Source organism: Pelophylax lessonae (genome assembly GCF_965119305.1).
Source record: "Pelophylax lessonae genome assembly, chromosome: 7".
Taxonomy (NCBI): Eukaryota; Metazoa; Chordata; class Amphibia; order Anura; family Ranidae; genus Pelophylax; species Pelophylax lessonae.
The window spans coordinates 128,267,698-128,294,539 of record NC_138774.1 but is presented as its reverse complement, the minus strand read 5'-3'; the positions used below and the strand labels follow the sequence as shown (position 1 = coordinate 128,294,539).

The following is a 26,842-nucleotide window of genomic DNA, read 5'->3' as shown; positions in this document are numbered from 1 at the left end:
TTCCATGCTCCCCCCCCCCGCCTTCCAACCCCCCTGCAATGCTTTCCAAACCCCCCTTTAATTCTCTCCAGTTCCCCCCCGTGCCCTTCAGCTCCTCCAGTGCTCTCTGCTTCCCCTGTGCTCTTCTATCATGTCCGCAGCCTCTGACCACCTCCTGTATCATGTCCGCAGCCTCTGACCACCTCCTGTATCATGTCCGCTAAATGTACAGTGTGTGTCGTTAAACGTTTGACATTTCGAACATGGGAGAGGCAGCGCTGTCTAGCCACACTAAAGGTGCAAAGCACCAGTCTGCAGCTGTGTGCTTGATAGCTTCCAATCCGATCGCTGGCTTTTTCACCTGTGCACCTGAAGGGACACCGGCTCCCAGCTGCGGCAGCGGTGCTTCCATCTCATCCACTGTAAAACAAGGGACCATTTTGAGTCACACTGTATCCAGAAACGAAACCATAACTGCAGAGGTACTGTACACTACAAAGATTGTCATTTATTTTGGTAAAAATATGCTGGGTGTGACATGGATTTTCTTCTTATTTAACATGTATACATAGACATTTCATGAAACCTTAGGTCATGAATATTTACGTGAAGTCATGGAAAAGTCATGGAATTTTATTGGTGAAAATGTGTATGAACCCTGACACAAGAAATTACTTGGGGAGATCATGGTGTAGAAACACCTAAATCTAAAGTGGTTAGGTTCAGTCTAATTGCATAGGGGATGCTTCTAGGGGTGAGCAAAATCTTGACATGGCCACTTTCTAGTGAAGGATTACTGGCTAAAACCCCCATTTTTTTCTTCTCCTCTAGGATGGATATCGTACCCTGTGTGTGGCATTTAAAGAATTAACTCAAGAGGAGTATGACAAAATTAATAAACAGCTAAATGAGGCAAAAATGGCTTTGCAGGATAGAGAAGAGAAACTGGCCAGAGTGTTTGATGACATAGAAGATGACATGCGCTTACTTGGAGCTACTGCAGTAGAAGACAGGTAAAGGGTTAAAGCAGATGTTTGTATTAAAAAAAAAAAGTTAAACTACTAATCGAAACACAATGGGCTAGTAGCTATAGCTGAATCTGCCTTAGAGCCGGTTCACACTACTCCGACTCAAGTCGCCCCGACTTCGGGCGACTTTGAAGTCGCCCGTGCAGCATGACTTCATCGCGGCTTGCAAACGACTTCTCATAATAGAAGTCAATGCAAATCGCTTCGACTTTGCCCAAAAATAGTGCAGGAACCTTTTTCCAAGTCGGAGCGACTTGAGTCGCTCTGATTAGAATGGTTCCATTGCACAGCATGGAGCGCTACTTGTCAGGCGACCAAGTCGCCTGACAAGTCGGAGTAGTGTGAACCGGCTCTTATCTATAGTGTTGCTAGTGTTTTGGAAATACAAAATATGGGCTACTGAATTAAAGCGGAATGCCCTGAAAAAATGGATGCTCCCGATTTTTTTTTTTCCTCCCTCTTCGGCTGAGGCCTGCGCCGTCTCTTCCTGTTTGCGATGACTCCTGGGAGTTGGACATCATCGCTCCCAGGAGTCAATGCGCCTGCACAGGCCCCGCTCGTCAGTTCCGGTGCAGGGGCGTCATTCCTTGCTAAGCAGCTTCTGGGCATGCCCAGAAGCTGTCCAGAGATGACGCACCTGCCCCGGAAGTGACGAGCGGGGCCGGTGCAGGGCATTCTGGGACGAAGAGGAGACAGAAGAGGATGCAGAAGAGGACGCGCTGGCTTCAGCTGCCCACATATATGGCAGCGCTGGAGAAGAAATTTTCAAGGTAAGTATTTCTTCTAAAAGGTAAGTGCAACATGGGACAGTTCAGAGGCTATTCATTATGGAATGTACTAGCCCTGACTGTCCTGGGGGTGTTTTTATCTAAATTTCACCCCCGAGGCCAGAACTCCGCTTTAACTACTAAGAACAGAACATTTGTCATCATGCCTTCTTGAAAGTGTAAATGCAATGCTTGTTGGTGATTTTATTTTTTATATATGCTTTGTTAGTATAAATAAGGGGATTTACTTTATTTTTTTTTGCTTACATGTTAACATAAAGGGTGAACAGTATATCCAGATTTTCTACTGCAAGCCATCCAGACACAGACCCTGCTACCCAGTTTTTGTTGTTTTTTGGCATATTCAGCAAATTTCTGTTGATGCTGCAAGCTAGAAGATCTAAGCACTTTTCTGATGATTTAAAAGCCAAGCAGTCGGAATAACTTTCCGCTAACAAAAGGTGTCTATTTGTAATTTGGCAGCACTTTTTTTTTATTTTTTTTTTTTGCTTATTGCTAAATTTTCTATAAAATAACTACAGTAAGGAAAAGTGGAACAAAACTGAAATTGTTATCCATAGTGACCAGTCATATATCATATTTTATTCTCTGTGTAAAAGAAGTGCAGAATTGGCCACTACTAGCAGCAGCTCACGTTTTTTGCTATTTTGCTTTTCTTTCGCTGAGTTTTTGTAACGAGCCCTCAGAGAGGTCAATATACATTTTTTCCCCACAGTTATGTATGTTTCTGCCTCTTCCAGTATGGAGTTGTCTCTCACAGCCGTGCCTCTGCGGCTATTTGTTCTGCATTATGGGAAACCGGTTTCCAAAGCATGATGCTACCATTTTTATTTGTAATGTTCCTAGTTTTTGGGAGTAGCTGGGGATCTTACCAGTGATGTCCCCAAAAACTCTAGGAGGGGTGACTGAGATTTAGCTTGCCACCAATAATGCAAAACGATTATATCTGTTTTAGGTGAAGTTGGCCTTTAATAAGACAAGGGGGAATTTTACTAAAATGGAGCAGATAGAATCTGGAGCACCTTTATCATAGTAACCAATCAGCATCTAGCTTCAGTTTGTTTAGTCAAGCTTTAAAAATGAAAGGTAAAAACTGTTTGCCATGCTGATTCTGTATGCTCCAGTCTTCACAAGTTCCCCTTATGCTTGTAACATGAATTTCATAAGGTAAAATTAGAGCTCAGAATTTTACAAGGGTATGCTAGAATGTAAAAAGATAATTTTGGGCACTTGTATAAATGAATATTGCATAGTCATTCATTTTTCTGCTCACGAATATCAATTAAATGGTGTTTGGAACAGTTACACCCATTGACTCTCACTCCTATGGAGCTCAGCTCTTCTTATGGTGACTCACTAGAGCTAATCGGAGAGAGGCAGTGTTCATATTGCTGTCATAATAAAAATGCAATTCCTAACTACGCTTCTTCAAACTATAAAAATATTTTTGTCATTTGGATACCAACCCAGCTTGGGAATAAATAGCCCCTTGCAGATTTGGGCCTGCACTTGTGTAGTCAGATCTTATAAATATGGATATATGCCATCCACACCAAGTACATAAGGGGCTGAATAAATGCAGGACTATGCATTTTTTAGGCATATTTTCACTTTAAAAATGTAAGTTTACATTTGATGAGAGAGTCTTTGTAAATCAACTAAAATACTTTAGTATACATGAAATGATGAACACTGTGCAGCTGGATTTTCCATTCTATTCATTGTTCGATAGCAATCAGGCTGGGTAGCATGTGCTGCCCATACATGGGCCTTTTTTCAACAGATTTGGTCTAAAGTGCTCAAAGTTGAACTTCAGGGAGACATGCAATCACAAATGTATGCAGCTTCATTATTGCATCTTCAAATTCTGTACATATTTTTTAGGTATTTAAAGCAATATTAAACCAATAGCAAACATTTACTGTATAATATTGCAGCTTACTAATTCTTAGATATGGCTTTATTCATTTTAATTTTTTGGGCTTTCTTTCCTTTATTTTTACCTGATGATCTGACTAGTAAGTCTGTTATTTTTCAAAGGAATAAGCTCTCTTGCAGATTGTATCAGTTACAGTTGGGGAAAAAAGTGAAACAAATTATTTACTACTAATAGGGGAACTTAAAATGATCAGATTTTATTTATGTAAAACCTTTAACCCAAAAGGGAAGAAAATGCAACTGCTTATAAAGTATTAACTGGAGTTTGGCTTCAATTTGTTAGTGTATTTAAATCTCCCCTCTCTCCAGACTGACAATGCTGCTATCCAAAGGTGCCTCTGTGTTCCTTCATCCAGAGTGGGAGCACTCAAACACATTTAATAAGGTGTATGTTTAATAAACGATGTTAAGCAGTTAAATAACCTGTGTAAGCTCAGAAAAGTTTTAAAGCGGAGTTCCACCCTAAAATTATACTTACCTCCATCTTCTTGCTCCGAAAAACAAATTGATAATCGCATTTTTTTTTTTTTTACTTACCTTGTTTAGAAGAAAATATACTTGCCTTACTTCCTCTTCCTCCCCTCGGCGGCCACGGCGATTCGTCACTTCCTGGCTTGCAATGATTCCTGGGAGCTGAACGTCATCGCTGCCAGGAATCAATGCGCCTGCACCAGCCCCGGCGTAAGTTCCGGTGCAGGCGCCGTCATACCTTGCTAAACAGCTTCTGTGGGCATGCCCAGAAGCTGTGCAGGGATGACCCTGCGACACCAGAAGTGACGGCGGGACCGGTGCAGTGCATCGTGGGACCAAAGAAGACTGAAGAGGACACAGAAGAGGATCGCTCTGGCTTCAAGCTGCCCACACCTGAGATGGCAGCGCTGGACAATACATTTTCAAGGTAAGTATTTCTTCTTTCAGGTAAGTGCAACCCGGGACAGATCAGAGGCTAGCCATTGTGGAATGCACTAGCCCTGACTGTTCCGGGGGTATTTTTATTAAAAAAAACTTTCCCAGGGTGGAACTCCGCTTTAACACCCTGGATTTAACCCCAAGTCAGACCATGTGTTAAAGCCTTTTCAGTGTAGAAGAGGAATTTCACTGGCCATTGCGGTCAATAACTGCTTCAGGACACCACTATTAGAGACTGCAGGGTATGTGTTCATCTAGCACCCGATGTCTGCGGCACTCACACATCATGCATATATAATGGCAGAACATCAGGGGACATCAATGCTGAGAAAGGAGAGCAGTAGACCTCAATAACAGAGAGGTGCAGATTTCCTACTACATGAGACCACTACCTTAAGCCAGTCATACACGAATCAACATTTTGCTGGTTCAGCAGGGGCTGACTGAAATTCGATCAATGTATGGGCAGGCTGGTTGTACAGAAGTCGAGTGGTAGATCGACTTCTACACAACCAGCCTGTCGGATCTCTCCAGATCACTGAGTGCTGCCAGCTATAGTCTACAGTACTAACCAGTATTCTGTCGGAGGGGAACTCCCCCTGCCGTCAGAACACAATAGCTCAGTGGAAATGATTGCACCATTCACATACATGGAGTGGCTGAATCAAGTCATTTTTTTTTTTCATTCAACTCACTGTTTGAACAGAAAAAAAAAAAAGATGAATGTATTGCCAGCCTTAGCATGTCTGATGCTTGGCAGCTGACACGTAGGATTGATATGTACTCTTTCTAATGGCCAGTTCATACCATGCCACCACATAAATCCCACAGAATGCACTGTGAGTTCCTGTGCAATTCAGAATGCATGCAAAGCGCACTCCATTTGCAATCTGCAGTTGGTGTCAATAGAAAGGTAACAACACCCCAAATGCAGGTTGAAAATGTAGTGCATTTGCCCGCACTGGATCGCATGGTACTTTAGTTTTAGAAGTAGTGCATACACTACTTTAGGTGCAGCGTAGTGCGATTTTAGCCTATTTAAGGCTTGTTCATACTTAGCCTACACATGAATCGCACAGGAACGAGCTGTGCATTCCTGTGCTATTCACATGTGGTGCTGTGCAGTGCGATTTCAGCCCATTCATTTTGAATGGGCTAAAAGCACACCACACTGCACCAAAAGTAGTGCATGCACTACGTTTTAAACCGAACTGTGACTGTATCTTTTGTACCATGCGTTCCGATGCAAGTGTGGGAAAACGCAATGAGTTTGCAACCTGCATTTGGGGTATTATTAACTTTCTATTGGCACCCGCTGCAGATCACAAATGGAGTGTGTTTTGCATGCAGTTTAAATGGCACAGGATTGCACAGTACATTTCTGCGTGATTCATGTGTGGGCATGCTGTGAACCGACCCTAAAAGAGAAATGTGTCTGGAAATGAATGCAGGTAACTAAAATCTTTTATTATTGTGTATATGTTTAAGTACACTTTTTTTGGGTTATATTTTAACCCCATAATTGGGTTCTGAGGATTAGGCAGACCTGATCGGATCCTCCATGCATCCCTATGGGGCAGCGGATGTCAGAGGTGACATGTAGGCTGACACCCGCTGCCATCGGCATCCGATCCTGTCGGTGAAATCCGGAAGGATGGAAACTATTTTCCATCCGTCCAGGGGATCGGATGGGATCAGATAAGAGCGGACAGGCGGTCCGCTCTCATCCGATTCCCCCATAGAGAGCAGCGGGTCTCTGACACCTCCCTCTCTGCACACAGAGTGGAGAGGGAGCTGTCACCTGCCTGCTAAGCAGGGATCGGCGGATCGATCCCCCGCTGAGCTGCACGGAGTCCGCCGACGGAGGCGGACCGTGTGAAAGAATCCTTAGGGTAGAGGATGGTAGAGGAATAGTAGATAAAAAAAAATATATATATATATATATATATGTGTGTGTGTAAATATATACTTTCTAATATCAGGGTGTGTATGTGCTTTTGCACATTTTATTTTTAATTTTTAAACATTTCTGAGAAATGATCACAAACCTTTTACTGCAGATCATTAGTTTTCCCACACAGCTGTGCAGCTAGTTGAACCTTCCCCACATTCCTTTTACTCTCTCGCACAGTGATAACAGGCTGCTAGCTAACACCGCTTATCACAGACCTGGAGTGAACACTACACTGTTTATTAAACAGCCTCCAAGCAGGAGTAAAAATCGGCGATGTTGGAGAGTGTTAAGAGAACGGTGATCATGCAAGAATTAACACCGTTTATTAAACGTACACCACGTTACTGGACAGATCAGCAGGTGAAAACAGAGGAAAAAAGACTAAAAAAGAAAACGAATGCAGCCGCTACATCTGATGGATAAGCTGCAATATATTACATTTTTTGTTTTGGGTTTAATACCGCTTTTAATGCCAGTATTATAAGTACGTAGGTTTAACCTGGTATCAGCCTCTTGCAGTCCCCCTTTACAGTGGAACTGAGAATTGGAGTGGGAGAAGCAGCACAGGGATTCAATCTGTTGTGATTCAGTGCTCATTTGTTGACAAATGACATGCTTGTAGGGCGAAGGAGCAGAGGGATGAGCTCATCAGTCTGCTGCTTCTTATTCAGTCTTCAATCATAGCCTGGGGTATGGACAAGACCTGTACTGTTAACTGCACTGAGTTACTGAACTACAGCAGTTCTGACCTGCCAGACAGGAGTGTGTTGTGTGACGAAGCTGTGCAAATTAATAACTGGATAGACATACAAATTCCCACATACTCTATTTAAAGCTGAACTCCAGGCAAACTGATAAAAATATAAATTAAATATAGTGGGGTACGATTTCCTATCCCATTTTAACCATATAACCACTGTTTCTGGCACAGGTATGGAGAAATTTCCCCCAGGAAAGACCGCACTGCAAACCTATATATCAAATTGCAGCACTAAAACAAATAATAAAAAGTCCATAGAATAATGAGAGCTATAAATATTGCAGTGTCCAAGGAGAGTATCCCAGCACCGTCTTCAGTGTCAAAAGCAGTCAGCACACCAGCACAGTGAGAGCCAAACTTCTTACCGAACTGTTTTGACCCCCCATTTGTAGAGTGGTCAAAAGCGCTTTATTGGAGATCATATCCCAAATCTCCACCTTCACAGTTTTGACTCCAACCGGACACCTCCTTGGACTTTTCAAAATAAAAATAATCCGGAACATGGAATGACCTGCTATGCCTTTAAATGAGACCTTCCGGATAAGCAGCGATCTGCCTCAATCACAGATCTCAGCATACAGGAGATAGTACCTTGCTGCTGGCTGGGCTGTGACTTCCTAGGCAGCTCAGGCAAATCATCTGTATGCTGAGATTGGTGATTGATAAAGGCATAAAAGATCATTCCGGATTATTTTTATTTTGGGAAGTCCAAAACGGTGTCTGGTTGGAGTCAAGACTGTGAAGGTGGAGATCTGGAATATAATATCCAATAAAGCGCTTTTGACCACCTTATCAATGGAGGAGTATAATATATAGAGTCTGCTGGTTGCTTTTGTCACTAAAAACGGTGTTGGGATTCTCTTCTTGCATTCATTACTATTGCTATCATTATTCTATGGACTTTTTTTATAATGCTTTGTTTTAGAGCTGCATTGTATAGTGTTATCTGATTTGTGATCTTCAAATCTTTGCGGCTGCTTTTCTTTCACTTTTTTTTTTTTTTTTCTGAGCTCAGATGTCACACCACTTGGTTTTTATCACTGTAAACGTCGCATATAATTTAGCCCCTTTCTACTGAAAGAAAGAAATACAGTGGTTTATTTTTCTGTTTTTAAGTGAAGTTCCAGTTTGATCAGTCTATAGGACACGTATGTGTAGCTTCAACTTGAAAGCGTGTAAACTCTTAGGGGTATATTTTTAAAACAATTGCATAGTTTGTTTGTTGAAACTGCATGCAAATTTTTTGTGTGCAAATGGGGAAAAATTAGATGTTCTTAGGCTATGAGCAAATAAATAGTAAAATACCGCATTATGAACACTAGAAGAAGCTCACGAGCGTACTTATTTCTCTTACGTCCTCCGACAGTCGCCACCCCTCAAATAGCCTTCACCAATGGGTATTGACTTCCGCTCCGCAGGAGTAGCTAGGCATAAGACTTGTTAGAAACAAAAGCTTTTAGCATAGACACACCCATGGGGGCTGTCCCACTGGTCAATACCCCCCCCCCCCCCTGCATTAAGCCATCCCAACTCAGTTTGTCTCTGCCTAGCGTTAGGAGTAGATAGGCTTCCCTGTGCTGGGGCTACAGTCTCAGCCTTCTAATCTTTTCTCATGATTTTTATTTGCAAGAATGTCAGTGTAAGGTTCCTTTCTCTGATGTGGGTACTGCATTGCCTTTTCTACGGTTGTGTCTCCCACCCCTCATGTCTACACTGCTTTGGGACATCCCATTGGTGAAGACTATTTGATGGGCGGCGACTGTCGGAGGACGTAAGAGATAACTGAATTTTTGTAAAATCTTACCGCAAAATTCCTTTCTCTGAGTCCTCCGACAGTCGCCGCCCCCGCCCCTCTTTTGGGGTTTATTCTTGTACACTTACTGCTATGCTACCAAGCTGAGCTGGGATGGCTTAATGCAGGGGGGGTATTGACCAGTGGGACAGCCCCCATGGGTGTGTCTATGCTAAAAGCTTTTGTTTCTAACTAGTCTTATGTCTAGCTACTCCTGCGGAGTGGAAGTCAATACCCATTGGTGAAGACTATTTGAGGGGCGGCGGCTGTCGGAGGACTCAGCGAAAGGAGTTTTACGATAAGATTTTACAAAAATTCAGTTTTTCTATGGTAGTCCGTGCCATCTAGTGGCCATAGTGAGGTATTTTCCTCATTCACACATTCAATCTTCAGAGAATAGCCTGAGAACATTTGATTTTGTCCCGTTTGCACAGAAATCAGTTTACTTTGAGTTGTGATGAACAGGTATGCAATTTTGTTTTTTCACAGATATACCCCTTAGTGTTTAGCAAATGTGGAGACTTTAATAAAGGCACCTATTTTAACTAAAGGTCTCCACAGTGCGAAAATAACATTTAACCTCCAGAAATGCATTCAGATGTATCTACCTTTAGGGACATAGCCTATCTCACTGGTATTGTTCACTTGGCTGACCTGCTAACTAAGCATCAGTAATTTACCAAAATCCTCAACCTCTGAATTGTCCTGATTCTGATCCTGCAGAAATGCAAGCCAGTTTCAGGCACAGCTTTATGAACCCACTATAGCCTTGCCCAAATGTATGAAAGCTTAGAAATGAATAGAGGACATATAACGCACAGTAACCGATCAGAGACAGGAGCCTGTAGTACTGTTTGGAAGCACAGTTGATTTGTTTCCTGGGAAGCACTAACATTTTTTGCAATTTTAGTTCCTGCATTTGCAAATGATGAGAAAAACTGTGTCTTTTTGTTATCTATATTCTGGAGATGAGCTTTTTATCGGTTTAATTGTCATTACTAATAGGCTCCAGGAGCAAGCAGCGGAAACTATTGAAGCTCTTCATGCAGCTGGAATGAAAGTTTGGGTGTTAACAGGTGACAAAATGGAGACTGCTAAATCTACATGCTACGCTTGTAGACTGTTCCAGAATACCACTGAATTGCTGGAACTGACAACCAAAAATGTAGAAGAGTGTGAAAGGAAAGAAGATCGCTTGCAGGAACTGCTTTTAGAGTATCATCGAAAACTGGTGCAGGAGACTCCAAAAATGAAAGGCAGTATTAAAAGGTGAGACCCTGAGTAATGTGGGGATAGAAGCCCTCTTGGGCTCGTATTACTATCTCTGTTCTTGTTGGTTATCTTTATTTGTCCTGGTGATCATTGTCACCAGGACTGAAGGTAAGCGGGAAGATTCAAACCTCTAAAGCCTCGTACACACGCACAGATTGTTGGCCGTCTTTTGTCCAGTGTTTGTTGGTTGAAATGTGCTCTAGACATGCACTGACAAACCAACTTCAGAAGTGATGTCATGTGATGATTGACTTTCCATGTGTTTTTTCTTCTCTGAGCATGCCCAGTCTTGCTCATCTGATTTTTGGCGGCCTGAAATCTGTACTGACTGACGGAACAATCGGCCGTTCTGTTGTTGGCCAACAAAAATTTTATAGCATGCACACCAGATTTTTTTCGGCCAAAAAGTGGCAGTTGGTTGTCGGAAGCATCATACTAACAAGCCTACAATCGGCCGATTGGACGTTGGCCGACAATTTACGGCCAACAATCTGTGCGTGTGTACGGGGCTTAAATCAGGAGTTTACAAACTTTTGACTTTCCTGGACCTTCCTTTGGGGGATACGGTGGAAGGAGCACGTTGGCTGTCTTGCACGCGTTTTCACAGAAGAAATTGCATCATTTGATATATCTTTTTGCACTTTCTATATTCACTTGGGACTTTATAAAGATTGCTTTTTTTTTTTAAGAATCATTTTTTCAATTATTTTTTTATATACATGTTTTATATAAACTATATCATTTTTGTGTGGGTAATTTGTAAAAAAAAAAAAAAAAATTTTGACATGATAATTATGCTAATTTTGTGAGACACTGTGACACATTAGCACTTAAGATACACAGAAGACACTATTTTGCTAAAGAGAGGAATACAAACCTGCGCTGATATACTTTTCTCCTATTTTTATGTGGACCACCTGCAGCTAATTGCCTGCAGTTTTATCCGATTCCCTCTTTTTTGTTGTTCAGCCATTAATCACCTGTGCACTTTTTTTGCTCTTAACAATGGAAATTGAGTTGCTGCTAGGATTTCTGCCGCATCCAGCAACCAGAATGCCTGTTATGGCAACTCTGTATTTTAATTATGTTCTGAGTCCACATAGGAAAATTGCGTACCGTTCTTTTTACATTTCAGGAGCTGGTCAGGAAACCAAGATTATGGCTTGATAATTGATGGTTCCACTCTGTCTCTTATACTGAATTCCAACTGTAGTTCCAGCCATTATAAGAACATCTTTCTGCAGATTTGTCAGAAATGTACTGCAGTGTTGTGTTGTCGCATGGCGCCTTTACAAAAAGCACAGGTGAGTATAAATTAGCTGGAAATGTGCTTATATTATTTGTGTGTGTAATGACATATGCATCTCTAAAAATAGGTCCTTTCTGTCATGCTGTCAGAAAAATACGTGTGGGTGGTTAAACACTGTAATTATTGTGATTAGTAAATACATTACTTTTGTTAACAGATTTGCAAAACATTTCCAGGCTTGTCTTCAGCAACAATAGTGTTTGTAGACATTTGATTAGGGTAACCCTTTAATTGCTGCTTTTCTACAAGCCTGTTTTATTTCTAGCTCACAATTTATTTTCTTTCTCTTTTCAGATTGTTAAAATGGTAAAAAATACCAAAGGGAGCCCCATCACATTATCTGTGGGAGATGGAGCAAATGATGTTAGCATGATTTTAGAAGCACATGTTGGAATAGGTAGGGATTTACCAATTCTAATCCTTTTTTTTTTTTTCAAAATGAGGTAGGAATATAGGAATTCAAAAATGTAAATGAAAACCATTTTCTCTTTTCGTTCATTGACTGATACAGCGCTCCATATTCAGAACCATAGGTTTATATTGCCCCCTACAGGAGTAGGACACTAGGCAGAAAAAAGACTTGGCTACGCCTATGGTAAGTCTTAGTTGTTATACATCCCCCTCTCTGCTATAGGCCTTCAGTTTTTTTCTGCCTAGCCAGGACTAAGGACCTAGTTCCTTGCTGGGTACTTTGGTTCTGGAAGATTTTTCCTTTTTTAAACGGCATTTTTTTCTCCTGTTTTTTTTCCCCTGTGAGATCTCCAATCAACTGCCAGGCTGGGTAAAGGGCTGGATAGCTAGAGCAAATGGTCCTCCCAGTCTGGCCATCAAACGTGCGCAGACCAGTGCTCCACACTGGGACAGCTGCGACATAGCCCCACTGGACGGGGTCTGGCCTGCGAGCTAAATGCTTTGCGAGGTCGCATACAACTGGGTATTGGCCCGGGTGGCAGATTTCCTCCTGGTTAACAGCCCCTCATTTTGATGGTGGTGAGGTTATGTCTGGAGTGGTGCCTGCCTTGTTCCTGGTATGGTCAGAACGATGTCTCCCTTCTCCCCCTGGATGTGGTTTGGGGTGGATGCGGGCAGCCCCCAGGGATGTTTGGACCTGTGGGTTACCCTCCTTCCTCCCAGAAACCCCTTTTGTTTTGGTGGTCCCTGTGGGCCATCTTTGTACCCCCCTTCAGAGTAGCTTGGCAGGGGGAGGGGGGCAAGTGGGCAGGGTTGTGGTCCTGCACCCGGATTCCCTCTTTCATTGTGGATGTGGCCGGGGCTCCAGGGGTCCCTCCTGGGTCCCTGGAAGCCTTTGTGGGCACCGCGGGTGGTGGCCATTTTGCCACGGTCAGTGCCATTGTATTGGGGCCTGTCTGCTTCTCTATGCTGACGGCCATGTTTGTGTAGGTTGTCAGCCGTTTTTGATTGGTTCAGCGTGCATTAGGAGCGGCGACCATGACAGTGGGGCCTCTGGACAGCGATTATGGCTGTGGGGGCTCCTCCTTTTTACCTGGTGTTAACTCCTGGGTTTCCTTTTCCCCTGGACATCGCACCTGAATACTGGCTATCTCTGGTGTAGACCAGTGCTACTCTGGTGGGGCCCCTCCCACTCTCTGCTACAGGTTGTGGGGTGCTCTGCTTTCGGGGGGCCCTGTGGTGATACAGGTGTGGTGTCTTCGGTGGCTGAGCCCCCTAGCACTGCTAGACACTTTTTTGCTGGTTGGTTCCCCCTTTACCTTATGGAGTCTCAAGAGCATGTTTTCCCCACCTGTCCCTCAGGGTCCCAGCCCTCCATTGATGCACTGACAGCGGTCCTGGAATCCTTTGTCTCCCCGGGTGGAGGCGGCCTAGCAAAAAGCATCCCCCGCCCTACCCTGCCTCATCTGTCTTGTCAGATCCGGAATCTGGCTCTGCAACAGTTGATCTATCAGATAGTGAGGATGATTCCTCCACACCTGTTACCGCGCACGAGAAGGCGCTGGTGGACGCACTGATTACATCCGTGCGGGAGACTTTGAAGATGGGGGATACAGCTGAAGCAGCTGCGGAGGTGGCCTTCCCCTTTTAGCACCCACAAGCCGTCTTGCACGGCAAAGGTGTTTCCTTATCCTTCCTATTTTGAAAAGTTTGTCTATAAAGATTGGGAGCGTCCCACACATCCCTTTGTGGTTCAGAAACGCTTTGCGGTGAGGTACCCCTTTGAACAGTCACTCCTCAAGAAGTGGGGTGTCCCAACAGTGGTGGACCCCCCCTGTCTCCAGGTTGAACAAGGCAACCATGATTCCGGTAGAAGAATCTCCAGCTTTTAAGCATCAGGCTGAAAGAAAGGCGGAGTCTGTGGCCCGCAATATGTTCACTATTGCTGGTTCTGCTCTGAGGCCCATCCTTGCCATTGCCTGGTGTCGCAAACACTGACTGTGTGGGCTAAATCTTTGCGCTATGATCTAGGGAGTGAGCAGATTCCCCCTGCCTTTGCTAAGTTGGCAGACCAATTGGTCCAGGGGCTGCAGTTTGTCTGCGATTCCTCTTTGGACGCTTCTCCCTTGATTTCTAAGCTATCTGTTTTGGCAGTGGTGCTTAGGCGTTTATTGTGGCTTAAGTGTTGGTCTCTGTGGACCAGACTTCTAAAAAAAAAAAAAGCTCTGATTGATTTACCTTTTCAAGGCGATCGCCTGTTTGGGGGCTGTTCTGGATTACATTTTTTAATAGTCTCATGAGGGAAAAGCACATTTCTTCCACAGTCTGAGAAGAGGAAAGAACCTCGCCGCAGACGCTGTCCTTCTTTCTCGGCACACAAAACTTTTTTTTTGTCCATCAGGGGCCACCTGACAAGAATTCAGAACCTTTTAAACCCGCCTCGGGAGGTGGCAAGTGGCCCTGGTCTGGCAAGCCGAGAGTGGGATTCTCTAGACCCGCAGACAAGGCCCCCTCAGCATGAAGGTGCGCCCTCACCAATGCATGGGGTTACGGGATGTCTTTGTTGGTTTCCGGGCCCATGGACTGCCTTGGTAAACGACAAACAGGTCCATGAAGTGATTCTGTCCGGTTACAAGATAGCTTTGTTCTTGCCCTCCGGAAATGTTATTTCCTTCCAACATACGTCTGTTCCCGCGCCGATTGAAAGCTCTCTTTGGGGCGGTGCAGGACCTGTTGCTTTAAGGAGTGATGGTTCAGATATCTGAACCGTTTCAAGGTTTTTATTCAAACCTATTTACGGTCCCAAAAAAGGAGGGTAATGTCCATCCGATTTTGGACCTCAGGGCCCTGAACTGTTTTGTGTGTGGGTACAGAAATTCAGGATTGGAGTCCATTCGTATGGTAGTGGCATCCCTACATCAGGGGGATTTTCTAGCCTCTGTCGACATTAAGGATGCTTACTTGCACATCCCAATATTTACCCGACACCAGTGTTTCCTCCACTTTGTTGTGGGGGAGGAGCACTATCAGTTTGTGGCGTTACCCTTTTGTCTTGCACCCACTCCTCCGGTCTTCTCAAAAGTGTTGGCCCCGGTTCTGGCATTTCTACGTCAGCGGAGGATTGCTGTACTGGGCTACCTGGACGACCTTCTCTTGCAAGCGGAGTCCTCTTCTGCCTTGATGGATGACATGGAGATCATGGAGAAGGGGTTTGTCATTTGGTGCCCCCTGTGTATTCCCCATTGCCACTGTGGAACCTAATTTTTATTTTTTTTTTGTGTCCTCCAAAAGCCTTCCTTTGAAGAGTATTTCTGATATTCCCCTGTTACTCTTTCTTGCATTCTTGGTCAGCATCACTTCTACATGAGGGGTGTCAAATCCGGTGGAATTATCTGGCAAGTCTCCCTATCTTTGATTGCTCAAGGATAAGATGGTTCTCCATCTGCGCCCTTCCCTTCTCCTGAAGGTGGTGTTGGATTTTAACCTGAAATGAGGGCATTGTCCTGCCATCCTGGTGTCTACGACTGTCACATCCTAAGGAGGCTGCGTTGCACTCACTGACAGCCCAAGAAAAGGCCTTGTAGCCTCCTCTGCCACTGTTTCAATGATTGTGCAGGCGTACTGCATTAAGGGTCGGGCTACTCGCCTTCTTTTGGCACACTCTACTAGGGCAATTAGGGCCTCATGGAAGTTTTGACATCATGGTAGTTTTGACATCAGGCGTCTGTGTCCCAGGTCTGCAAGGCAGCTACCTGGTTGTCTGTTTACAATTTTACAAAGTTAATGTGTTTACATCTGCTTGTTTTGGCTGCATGGTTTTATTTGCCCCTTCTGGGTTGTTTGGTTGGTTGGCATGTTGCCTGGTTGTCCTCGTGTTTTGGTTTGCCCGCCCCTCATTGGATTACTACTTTGGGATGTACCCAAAGAAATGAAGAAGCTGTGTCTGTCAATGAAAGCAAAAGAAAACTGATTTTCTGTTACCATAAAATCCCTTTCCCAGAGTTCATTAACAGACACAGCACCTGCCCCTCTGTCTGAGTTTATACTTTCTTATGCTATTTTGTGAATAACTGGCTTGCCTTTAATGGAGAGGGGGTTTTACACCAGCTAGGACTGCCTATAGGTGGGGCTATGTTCTTTTTTGCCAAGTGTTGTCTAGGAGGCGCTGTAATACCCGGTGGTCAAAGAAATGAAGAGCTGTGTCAGTGAACTCGTAGAAAGGAATTTTAGGGTGACTAACAAACATGATGTTTTTTTTAAATGTTTTGTTTTTGTAATATGAATTTGGTTACAAAAATAGTATATTTAGATTGTTTTACGTTTGCAGGAGAGCCTTCAGCTTGTTGAAAATGACTGTACACAGCTACCGTTCACATAAAATGTTTTGACCACCGATCTTAATTCCGTTGTTTTTGAGCTAAGGTATTAAGGGACATTTTAAGTTTTAGTGTTTGTACTCATGACCTTGCCTTTTTTGGGCAGTAGCACCTGTGAAAGGATTGCATGGTAACTTAATTTTGTGGAAAGCAATCTGTTCACAGCTCTGCTCTGATAACATGCTATATTCACACCAGGAAGTCAGCTATGCACTGAGTGGATAGGATTTTGTAGAATATAGTGGACAAGGCTTTATAGCAGCTAGATGGAGTTTCTCCTTATTCGGATGGCAAAACTTCTGATCAGTAAATAAAATTCCCTTTATCAAATTTTGTAAATGATAATAGGAACACATGTTGCTGAATAATTTAAAGCATGAAGTTTGATTACTGGTAGCCATTACCTGTGGTCACATGGTTGCTATCTTAAAAAACATGTCTACCTCAAATGTGTGGCTAAAACTCTGGAGTAGTTTGTGTTTGGGTGAATCATTCTACCCTAGATAAGAGCAAATGTTTTTAAAGTTTTGGCTCAGCAGTTGGACCTGGATGCAATATTACGAAATGCAGCTCATTTTCAATTGTGTGCTTCTACATGTCACTGATAAGAGTACATACCTGATGGGAACATCCAAAAACCTTGCATAACGAAGTCCTTCCTAACTATATGTATCCTCTCGGGTTTCTTGTGACAGTTTCTCAAATGTGCATCTACCCCTGCTAATTTCCTGCTTAGACATTATTTTTGTATTTTCTCTATTCCAGGCATTAAAGGAAAAGAAGGCCGCCAAGCAGCAAGGAACAGTGATTATGCTGTGCCAAAATTTAAGCACTTAAAAAAACTTCTTTTAGCACATGGACACTTGTATTATGTGAGAATAGCTCACCTTGTACAGTATTTCTTTTATAAGGTAAGATCCTTGGAAGTATCACTAATAATGATAATACAGAAGGCAGATCATTACCTTTGTTTTAGGGTGCCACAAATCATTTAGAAAATTAGCAGAATTTCTTGTAAAGCTGACAGTATGACTTTGCTGTATTTGCACAGGATGGCAAAGTGTAAATCTTGTCAACTGGCAAATATTACATATGTTGGCATCTTTTTTCCCCGGCTGCTTCTATCTTAGTAATAAACCCTCTTTTTAACACATTGGGCACACAATAAAATACTCATCAGCAGTGTACACACACACACTTCCCGTTTACTACTTTTAGTGCTGCGGACTCTTGCTCTCTGTTCCGCTTCCCTGAACTTCTGTTCTTTACAGGAAAGAGTTTGCAGTTGACAGTGTAGTCTTCAGCCAGTCTGTTAGTGTGGAAAAGCAGGGGAGTGCCTTACCATCCTAGGCTACAGGACTATCTGTTTCTGTCAATGCTCACAGTTTAGTGAGGCAAATCTTTAGTCCATGAATGCTAGTGTGATAACATAGGATGCTGTAGGAGAAAGGAGTCACCCTGAAACAAAAAGCCTGGGGTAGTGGTTGTGGCATCAGCCTAAACTGTGTATATATGTATATATTCTATATATATATATATATATATATATATATATATATATATATATATATATATATATATATATATATATATATATATATATATATATATTATTAGGGATAGACTGATTATCGGCAACACCAATATATCGGGGGGCCAATATGTACTTTCCCCGATATATCAGAATCGGCCCCACCAGGAGACCCGGGCATCCTACCTCCACCGCCGCCGAAGAGAATACCCGATCAAAGCCATACTCTCCATGTAAAAAAAAAACAGAAGTGATGTCATGACATCACTTCCAGGTACTCGGCACCGAATTAAAAAAACTGACAGTGTTCAAAACAGCCAAACTTGGCGTTTTGAATGCTTTTCAGTGCTGGGAGGGGGGGGGGGGGGGAGGGGTTTGGGTCTTTTAGACCTCCAGTTCCCTCCACAAGGAGTAAAAAAAAACGTCTGAAAATATTGGTCCATATCCGATGCTCAAAATATCGGTACCGGCATTAAAAAACTATATCGGTCAATCACACATATATATATATATATATATATATATATATATATATATATATATATATATATATATATATATATATATATATATATATATATATATATATATATATATATATGGCAAGGATTCAAAGAAAAAGAAGCTGCATTCTCAATAAGTGAATAAATTTGGTTGCTGAAAGTGCTCTTAAAAAAGATCTGAGGGTTTATTAATAAAGGCTAAGTTCACCTTAAAAAATAATAAATTCACATATTTTTGCAGGAAAAAAGATGTGCATTATTTATTTTTATTCTTTTTGCACAGGAGCCTGCAAAGCATTAAATCTGCAATCAGTGTGTTTGTGGGTGCAGTGTTAGGCTCCTGCTCTCTTCCCAGCTTGGTTCATTAGAAAGCTACTTAACATGAAAAATATTTAAAAATTAAAGTTTAGCTCAAGAAAATAAGAAAAAAAAAAAAAAAAGTTTTTTTTAGGGAAACAAAACCAAGGACTAGAACTTACCTCTAATGAAGTGTATCCCCCATCCTGCTGGTTATTGTAAAACTCTGCCATAAAGTGTTGCTGGTTCCTCCTCACTGCAGGGAACTGCCAGGAACTGCATGGGTTAACTGTCTCAGCTGTAACAGTGAAGGATCGCCCCACTCACCCCCCCCCCCTTTCCATCCTTCTGCATTCACAAAACTCCTTTTAGTACAAACCCAATTCCAAAAAAGTTGGAACACTTTACAAATTGCGAGGAAAAGAAAGGAATAGACCAATTTACAAATCTTATATTTTATTCACAATATAATATACTGTAGATAACATATCAAATGTTGAAAGTGAAACATTTTAAAATGTCATGCCAAATATTGGCTCATTTTGGATTTCATGAGAGCTACACATTCCAAAAAAGTTGGGACAGGTAGCAATAAGAAAAGGTAAATGTACATAGAAGGAACAGCTGGAGTACCAATTTGCAACTTATTTGGTCAATTGGCAACATGATTGGGTATAAAAAGAGCCTCTCAGAGTGGCAGTGTCTCTCAGAAGTCAAGTTGGGTAGAGAATCTCCAATTCCCCAATGCTGCGGCAAAAAATAGTGGAGCAATATCAGAAAGGAGTTTCTCAGAGAAAAATTGCAAAGAGTTTAGAGTTATCATCATCTACAGTGCATAATATTATCCAAAGATTCAGAGAATCTGGAACAATCTCTGTGCGTAAGGGTCAAGGCCGGAAAACCATACTGGATACCCGTGATCTTCGGGCCCTTAGACAGCACAGCATCACATACAGGAATGCTACTGTAATGGAAATCACAACATGGGTCAGAAATACTTCCAGAAAACATAGTCAGTGAACAAAATCCACCGTGCCATTCACCGTTGCCGGCTAAAACTTTTTTGGCCAAAAAAGAAGCCATATCTAAACACGATCCAGAAGCGCAGGCATTTTCTTTGGGCCAAGCTTCATTTAAAATGGACTGTGGCAAAGTGGAAAACTGTTCTGTGGTCAGACGAATCAAAATTTTAAGTTCTTTTTGGAAAACTGGGATGCCTTGTCATCCGGACTAAAGAGGACAAGGACAACCCAAGTTATCAGCACTCAGTTCAGAAGCCTGCATCTCTGATGGTATGGGGTTGCATGAGTGCGTGTGGCATGGGCAGCTTACACATCTGGAAAGACACCATCAATGCTGAAGGGTTCTAGAACAGGGGTGGGGAACCTGCGGCCCGCACAATCATTGCGCCCCCCCTCTGTGCTGCTGAGCATGTGTATGCCAGTGGAACTGTCAGAAGGAGCGGATGGCTCCGTCCAGACAGTGTGAGTCACAGAAAAGGTCCCCCCCCCCCCCCCGAGCCCACCCATTTGTGTGACAATAGTGAATGAAAATTCGCTATTGTCACACGGATCCTCCTCCTGGCAAATCAGGAAGCGGGTTTGAGACCCGCTTCCTGATTGGCCGAAAGGCAAACCCATGCCATTGGCTGAGGAGGAGGTGGGAATTTTTCACTGGTAGAGCCAATGTTGTTAACCCATACAGTAACCAGCAGCTATGAAAGATATAAGCTATATTTAACTGAAGGTCAGTTATGTGCCCGATGCTGCATCCCAAAAACATTTTTAATTAACTTCAGATTTAATGCATTCATAGCTATGTTTGTGGTTGCGTATCTAGGAAGATTTAGAATATATAAAACTACTTGGGGAGATAACATTGGTTATTAAAATACATCATGTATTAAAAATGTATTCCGTTATTAACCACTTTTAAGTACATTTTAGAATGCTATGTTCTGTGCCTTCAATTCCTAAAGGATACGCCTAGTGGGATGCTCTGAAATGCTTTTCTATGTAGCTCTAATGCCAGGATTCTTTCATTTACAGAACTTGTGCTTTATTCTGCCCCAGTTTTTGTATCAGTTCTTCTGTGGATTTTCTCAGCAGGTATGTATGCATTTTGTAGAACTTTGGCACCTTGTTTTGTGATGATGTAACCTAAACATTACCATAGCAGTGTGGCTAGATTGAATCACTTTTGCCGTGAGGTTGTTGGCTTTGGTGGGGTGAGAGTTATGTCATTACAGCTGCGAGGCCAACAATTTCAACATTACATCAATATTCTAGCAGAGCTTGCATTTTTCATACTTGGAAAACAATAAATTTATGGGATGTCATATAGATGGGAGCGAAGCAGTGTTTCATTAGTAAACTGTGTTGCTCCTCTTTGCTTCCCAAGACATATCCTTAGTGCTGGTCACTTCAAATAAGCCACATATATTATTAATATCTTTTCATGTGACAACACTGAAGAAATGGCACTTTATATTGTAGCAAAGTAGTGTACGGCTTGTATAAATTTGCTGTCCCCTCAAAATAACAACACACAGCCATTAATGTCTTAAACCACTGGCAACACAATTGAGTACACCTCTAAGTGACAATGTCCAAATTGGGCCTAATTAGCCATTTTCCCTCCCCGTTGTCATGTGACTCGTTAGTGTTACAAGGTCTCAGGTGTGAATGGGGAGCAGGTGTGTTAAATTTGGTGTTATTGCTTCTTTAGCAAGGCAGTGATGTCACATTAAAAGATATAATAAAATATGTGTGTACTCCCTTCTGTGAGATACTGTATATATTTTTATACAGCGTAGAGGACATGGACCTTTCATCTGCCTGCTCAGCGGGGGATCAGCAGAGAGATTCCCCGCTGAGTAGGCCGGTCCGCCAATGTGAAAGAGCCCTTATTGTTCATTATAGAACAAATCCAGTTGAATGTCAGTAACTACTACTAGTTCCTTCTTAGTATGCACACTCCTATTAAAAGTATAACTAAAGACAAAACTTTTTTTAGTTTGGGATAGAGTGGAGAGAGATTGGAACACCCGGTAGGTCTGCACTGCTATCTGAGGTTCCGTTGGAGAGGCTCACCCTTTTTTTTTATTTTCTTCCTGTTTACCATTATCGAAAGTGAAAGTAAAAAAAACTCCCAAATTTTGGTTTGTCCCCAGAACAGTAACAGAGGAGGAATCTTCCAATAGGGACACAAGTTCTGGTGACGGCAAGAGAATCTCTCACTTCCAGTTTTAGGCTATGGGACAGGAAGTGAAGAGAAATCTCCCCAATGGGACACAGATGGCAAAAAAAAAAAAAAAAACTGACAGGGATTATAACTCTCTTTACGCAACCTAAAATATAACTATAAAAAGGTTTTATTTCAAACCGCTTTTTTTACAAGGGTATGTATTTACACAGTAAATTGGTGGTTCGTTATTCTGTGTCATTTGTAAATTGCACTTGAAAAATGGCCATCAGGCATTCGCCGAGTACTGCATTGTACTGAGCTGATCTGAAGGGCTGGGTGCCATGTTATTGCTATGATTGATCCTCACAGCAAATCACATGCTATTATTTATAGTGTTGATCCCTCCCCTTCATCAAAGGAAGGAGAGATCGCAGTAATTGTGAATGGGGAAGAAAATAAATCGATCAACAGCAGGTGCTGCAGATCCATTTATTCTCAATGGGCTATTCTAGAGCCATCCAATCACTTTCGTGGGGCGCTGAAGGTGCGCCCTCCACCCACAATTTGTGCTTGATTCGCTGCAGTGGAGGGCAAGAAAGACATTGGGGGTATAATATACCCATGGTATCAGTTGATGGGCTTGTTAGCCCCCTTGTGATACCAATAACGTTACATGAAGGAAAAAAAATTGGATTTTTGTACTTACCATAAAATCCATTTCTCTGAGTTCATTGACGACACAGCGCTCCAAAAATCATAGCTAGTGGATTATATTGCCTCCTTTTAGGAGTAGGACTAGGCAGAACAAAAAACACCTGGCTACGCCCATGGGCCGTTCTTAGCTAGTATGCTGGTATATATCCCCCCTCTCTGCTCTAGATAATCCGCTTTATTCTGTCTAGTCAGGAGTAAGGACCGAGTCTCCGGCTGGAATCTCTGGTCCTAGCAATTTTCTCCTTCCTTGCATCTTTCTTGTTTTTACTTGGGAGATCTACAATCAACTGCCGGGCTGGGCGACAGGCTGGATAATCGAACCAATCTAATCTAAGCCAACTTGCGCGTACAGACCGCAGCTATGCGCTAGGGTGGCCGCGACATAGCCCCACAGACAGAGGCTGGCCTGCGAGTTAAACGTCTTGCAGGGTCACATAGGGACCGGGCTTTGGTCCCTTGGCCGACAGCTTCCCTACTTCGATGGTGAGGATTTCTTTCTGGAGCATTACCCACACCATGGAAGGTTAAGTACAGTTTCCCCTTTTGGTGTTTTTTTTCTTTGGAGTGGACACAGGTAGGCTCCAGGGACAATTGGAACTGCCTGCAGATTCCCTCCTCTCATCCTTAAATCCCTCACTGAGTGGGACTTCCCCCACTCCCATCCCCCCCCCTGTCTGGACCTAGAGTCTGGTGGGGGTCCCAGGGCAGAGAATGCAGCAGAGACCCCTGGGGTCTCCCCCACTATCCCCACTCTGTAAGGATTCTGGGATAGTGTGTGTCCCACCCTGGTAGTTTGGAGGAGTCGCAATGTAAGAAACTATTTGCAGTGTGGGTATAGTGCAGGGGGGTCCCAGTGCAGAGTGCACAGCGGAGTCTCCTCTAAACGTGTGTCCTACCTTCAGGGTATTCCCCTTGCAGAGGGTGCAGCGTTGCAGAGGGTGCAGGAAAGATCCTGGCAGCATGCTTTAGTGTTTATAGCTGATGGTGGCCATTTTCCCTTTAGTCTGGCTGGTCTCTGGTTGGCGGCCATGTTTGTGTAGCCGGATGATGTCACGGGGCCATTTTCCCTTAGTCTGGGAGATGCTGAAGACAACTTAAGTATCGCGGGGATGCCGAAGCTCCCCCTCTTCTTCCTTAGTTTTCTTTTCCTGTGCCCGGGACATATGAACAGGGATAGCGTCCATGATGATGCTGGGTTCCAATTATAGGCGTTCCTCCGGTCAGTCGGGTGAGTCTTTCGGGGGCCCCTGTTATCTCTCTCTCTCTCTGCTATGTACCCTGAGCCTTAAGGGATCCTTTAGTGCTGCCAAAAAATAGTTTTTTGTACTGCAAGGTCTTCCTTTCCTTATGGAACCTCAGGGTCACATCTTCCCCACTGACCCCCTCATGAAGGTTGCAGGTCCCTCTGAACCCCAGCTTCCCATGGTTGCACTGATGGTGGTCCTGCAGTATGCACAAGTTGCAGCATACTCCAAAGGTGTTTCCTTATGTGCCTTATTTTGGCAGGTTTTCCTGTATAGGAATGGGAACAATCAAAATGACCCTTTGTGTTCCCCAAACGTTTTGCTGCACGTTACCCTTTTGAGGAGTAACTTAAAAAAGTGGACTAGTCCACCAGTGGTGGACCCTCCTGTTTCCAGGTTAAATAAAGCAACCATGATCCCAGTAGAGGAATCCCCGTCCTTTAAGCAAGAAAGCGGAGGCTGTGGCACGCAGCGTGTTTACTATGGCTGGTTCGGCATTGCAGTCAGTCTTTGCCTCAGCCCTGGTGTCTCAGACCCTAACTGAATGGGCCAAGCTTTTGCACCATGGCCTGGGGAGTTAGGTCCCTGCTGCTTATGTTGATTTAGTGGACTAGTTGGTCCATGGGCTGCAGTTTGTGATGCAGCTTTGGATACAGCTTCTGTGCTGTCCAAACTTTGTTTCAGCGGTGGTGATTTGGCATGTGCTGTTGCTTAGGAATTGGTCCGCAGACCAAGCCTCTAAGAAAGCTCTCATTGATCTGCCCTTTCAAAGCAATCGCTTGTTTGGGGCTACCCTGGATGACATCATGAATGGTATCACGAGGGGGAAGAGTACCTTCCTGCCACAGTCAAGGAAAAGGAAGGAGCCTAGCTGCAGACAGGGGCCTTCCTGCTCAACCCATAGAAAATTATTTTGTGCTTCTGGGACAGAGAATAAGTAAAATAGATCTTTTAAATCTTCCCCGAGAGGTTCCAAGCAACCTTGGTCTGGTAAGCCTAGAGCTAGCTTCCTCGGACCAGCAGACAAGACTCCCTCAGCATGAAGGTCTGCCCTCACCCATTATTAGGGTGGGGGGGGACATCTTCCGGCCCCATGGACTTCTTTGATGAGTTTCAAGGAGATCCGCAAAATGTTTCTTTTGGGGGTACCCAGAAATGAGGACAAAACTTGTCCTTTTCAGGTTTTTTAGTCCCTGAGTCTCCTTGTGTGGATTGAATTTCTACAAAGGTTCAGGTGATGTCTGAACTACCTTAGATCCCACCTACTCCTGTCCAGAGAATTGATTTACTTAGGTTTGATTCTATTTCTGACCAGGGTGGTACTTCCTCTGCACAAACTTCAGGGACCACAGGCCGTGATTCACCGGCTGCTGTCACACAGATAGTTCTCTTACATTTTACATACAGGTTCTGAGTCTGGTGGTATCCACCTTCAAGACAGTTCTGTTTGCTCTTACATGCAGCTCCTTTAGCGGGTTCGGCTCTTCATAAGGATACCAAAGTTCGTGACAAGGTCACAGGGTTCTTTGATAGACACCGCAGGCGTCCAAGGACCACGGTAAGGCCAGTATCATCCTCGGCTCAGGCTTCTTCCGCAGTTTCAAGAATTCCGCAAGGATTCAAGAACAATGATCTTCTAATCATCTTGGTGACTGTAAACATCCCTTGGGGGCTTCCTCTCAGAGAAGACCAGTTGTGCCAAGGGCTGATCTACCATCCTGCTTTACAGTCGGTGGTTTTAATGGCTTAGCTATTGAAAGCCAGGTACTGAGGGATAGAGGTCTGTCCAAGGATCCCTACTATAGTGAAGGTGAGAAAGTCCTCTTCCAGCAAGATATAACATCGTACGTGGAAAGCGTACATTTCTTGGTGTGAGCCGTTTGGAGCTCATCCGCAATCCTTTTCTGTGGCTTGGATCTTAAGCCTTCTTATAGCCGCAAAGTTTTGCAGGCTGCTTTTTAAGAGGGACTGTTCCCTCTTAAGGGGTGTTTTTTCTTTATTTTTCAGACGGGGCTCCTGTGTACTGGTTAAGGGCTCTTATGTTTAGGCTTGGGTTATTGTCCCCACCCCTCATTTTCCTTTTGGCACTGCTTTTAGACATCCCACTAGTTATGATTTATGGAGTGCTTTGTCCATCGATAAACGAAAGAGAAAATGGGATTTTTGCATTTATCGTAAAATCTTTTTCTCTTGAGTTCATCGTCGGACATAGCACCCACCCCTCTGTGGAGTTCTGATACTTCTAATACTGCTTGCTACTAAACTGATTACCTCGAGCAAAGGGGAGTAATATACCAGCTGAGGACGGCCCATGGGCGTAGCCAGGTGTTTTTTGTTCTGCCTAGTGCTACTCCTGGAGGAGGCAATATAACCCATTAGTTATGATTTATGGAGCGCTGTGTCGTCGATGAACTCAGAGAAATTGATTTTACGGTTAGTACAAAAATCCCATTTTTTTTTTTCCTTTATGAAACGGTATTGGTATCACAAGGGGGGGCTAAAAACCCCATCAACTGATACCATGGATCTATTATACCCCCAATGTCTTTCTTGCCCTTCACTGCAGCTAATCAAGCATACATTGAGGGTGGAGGGCGCACCTTCAGCTCCCCACGAAAGTGATTGGGTGTCTCTAGAATTGCCCAAAGAGAATGAATGACTCTGCTGTTCCATTTATTTTCTTCCCCATTCACAATTACTGCAATCTCTCTCCTTCCTTTGCTGAAGGGGAGGGATCAACCCTATAAATTGCATGTGATTTGCTGTGAGGATCAATCATAGCAATAACATGGCACCCAGCCCTTCAACTCAGCTCAGTACAATGCAGTACTCAGCGAATGCCTGATGGCCA

At 43.4% G+C, this 26,842-nt stretch overlaps 1 protein-coding gene across 6 annotated transcripts in view; it reads left to right on the top strand.

The window, feature by feature from the left end:
• Positions 1-26,842, top strand: part of ATP11C (ATPase phospholipid transporting 11C (ATP11C blood group)) — a 280,200-nt gene that overhangs the window by 198,877 nt on the left and 54,481 nt on the right. For all 6 annotated transcript variants that reach the window (XM_082262976.1, XM_082262974.1, XM_082262973.1 and 3 more), the window contains exons 18-23: positions 811-992; positions 10,154-10,417; positions 11,556-11,724; positions 12,024-12,126; positions 17,282-17,427; positions 20,896-20,955. In XM_082262976.1, the coding sequence (XP_082119102.1) occupies positions 811-992; positions 10,154-10,417; positions 11,556-11,724; positions 12,024-12,126; positions 17,282-17,427; positions 20,896-20,955 (924 nt within the window). The remainder of the gene's footprint in view (positions 1-810; positions 993-10,153; positions 10,418-11,555; positions 11,725-12,023; positions 12,127-17,281; positions 17,428-20,895; positions 20,956-26,842) is intronic.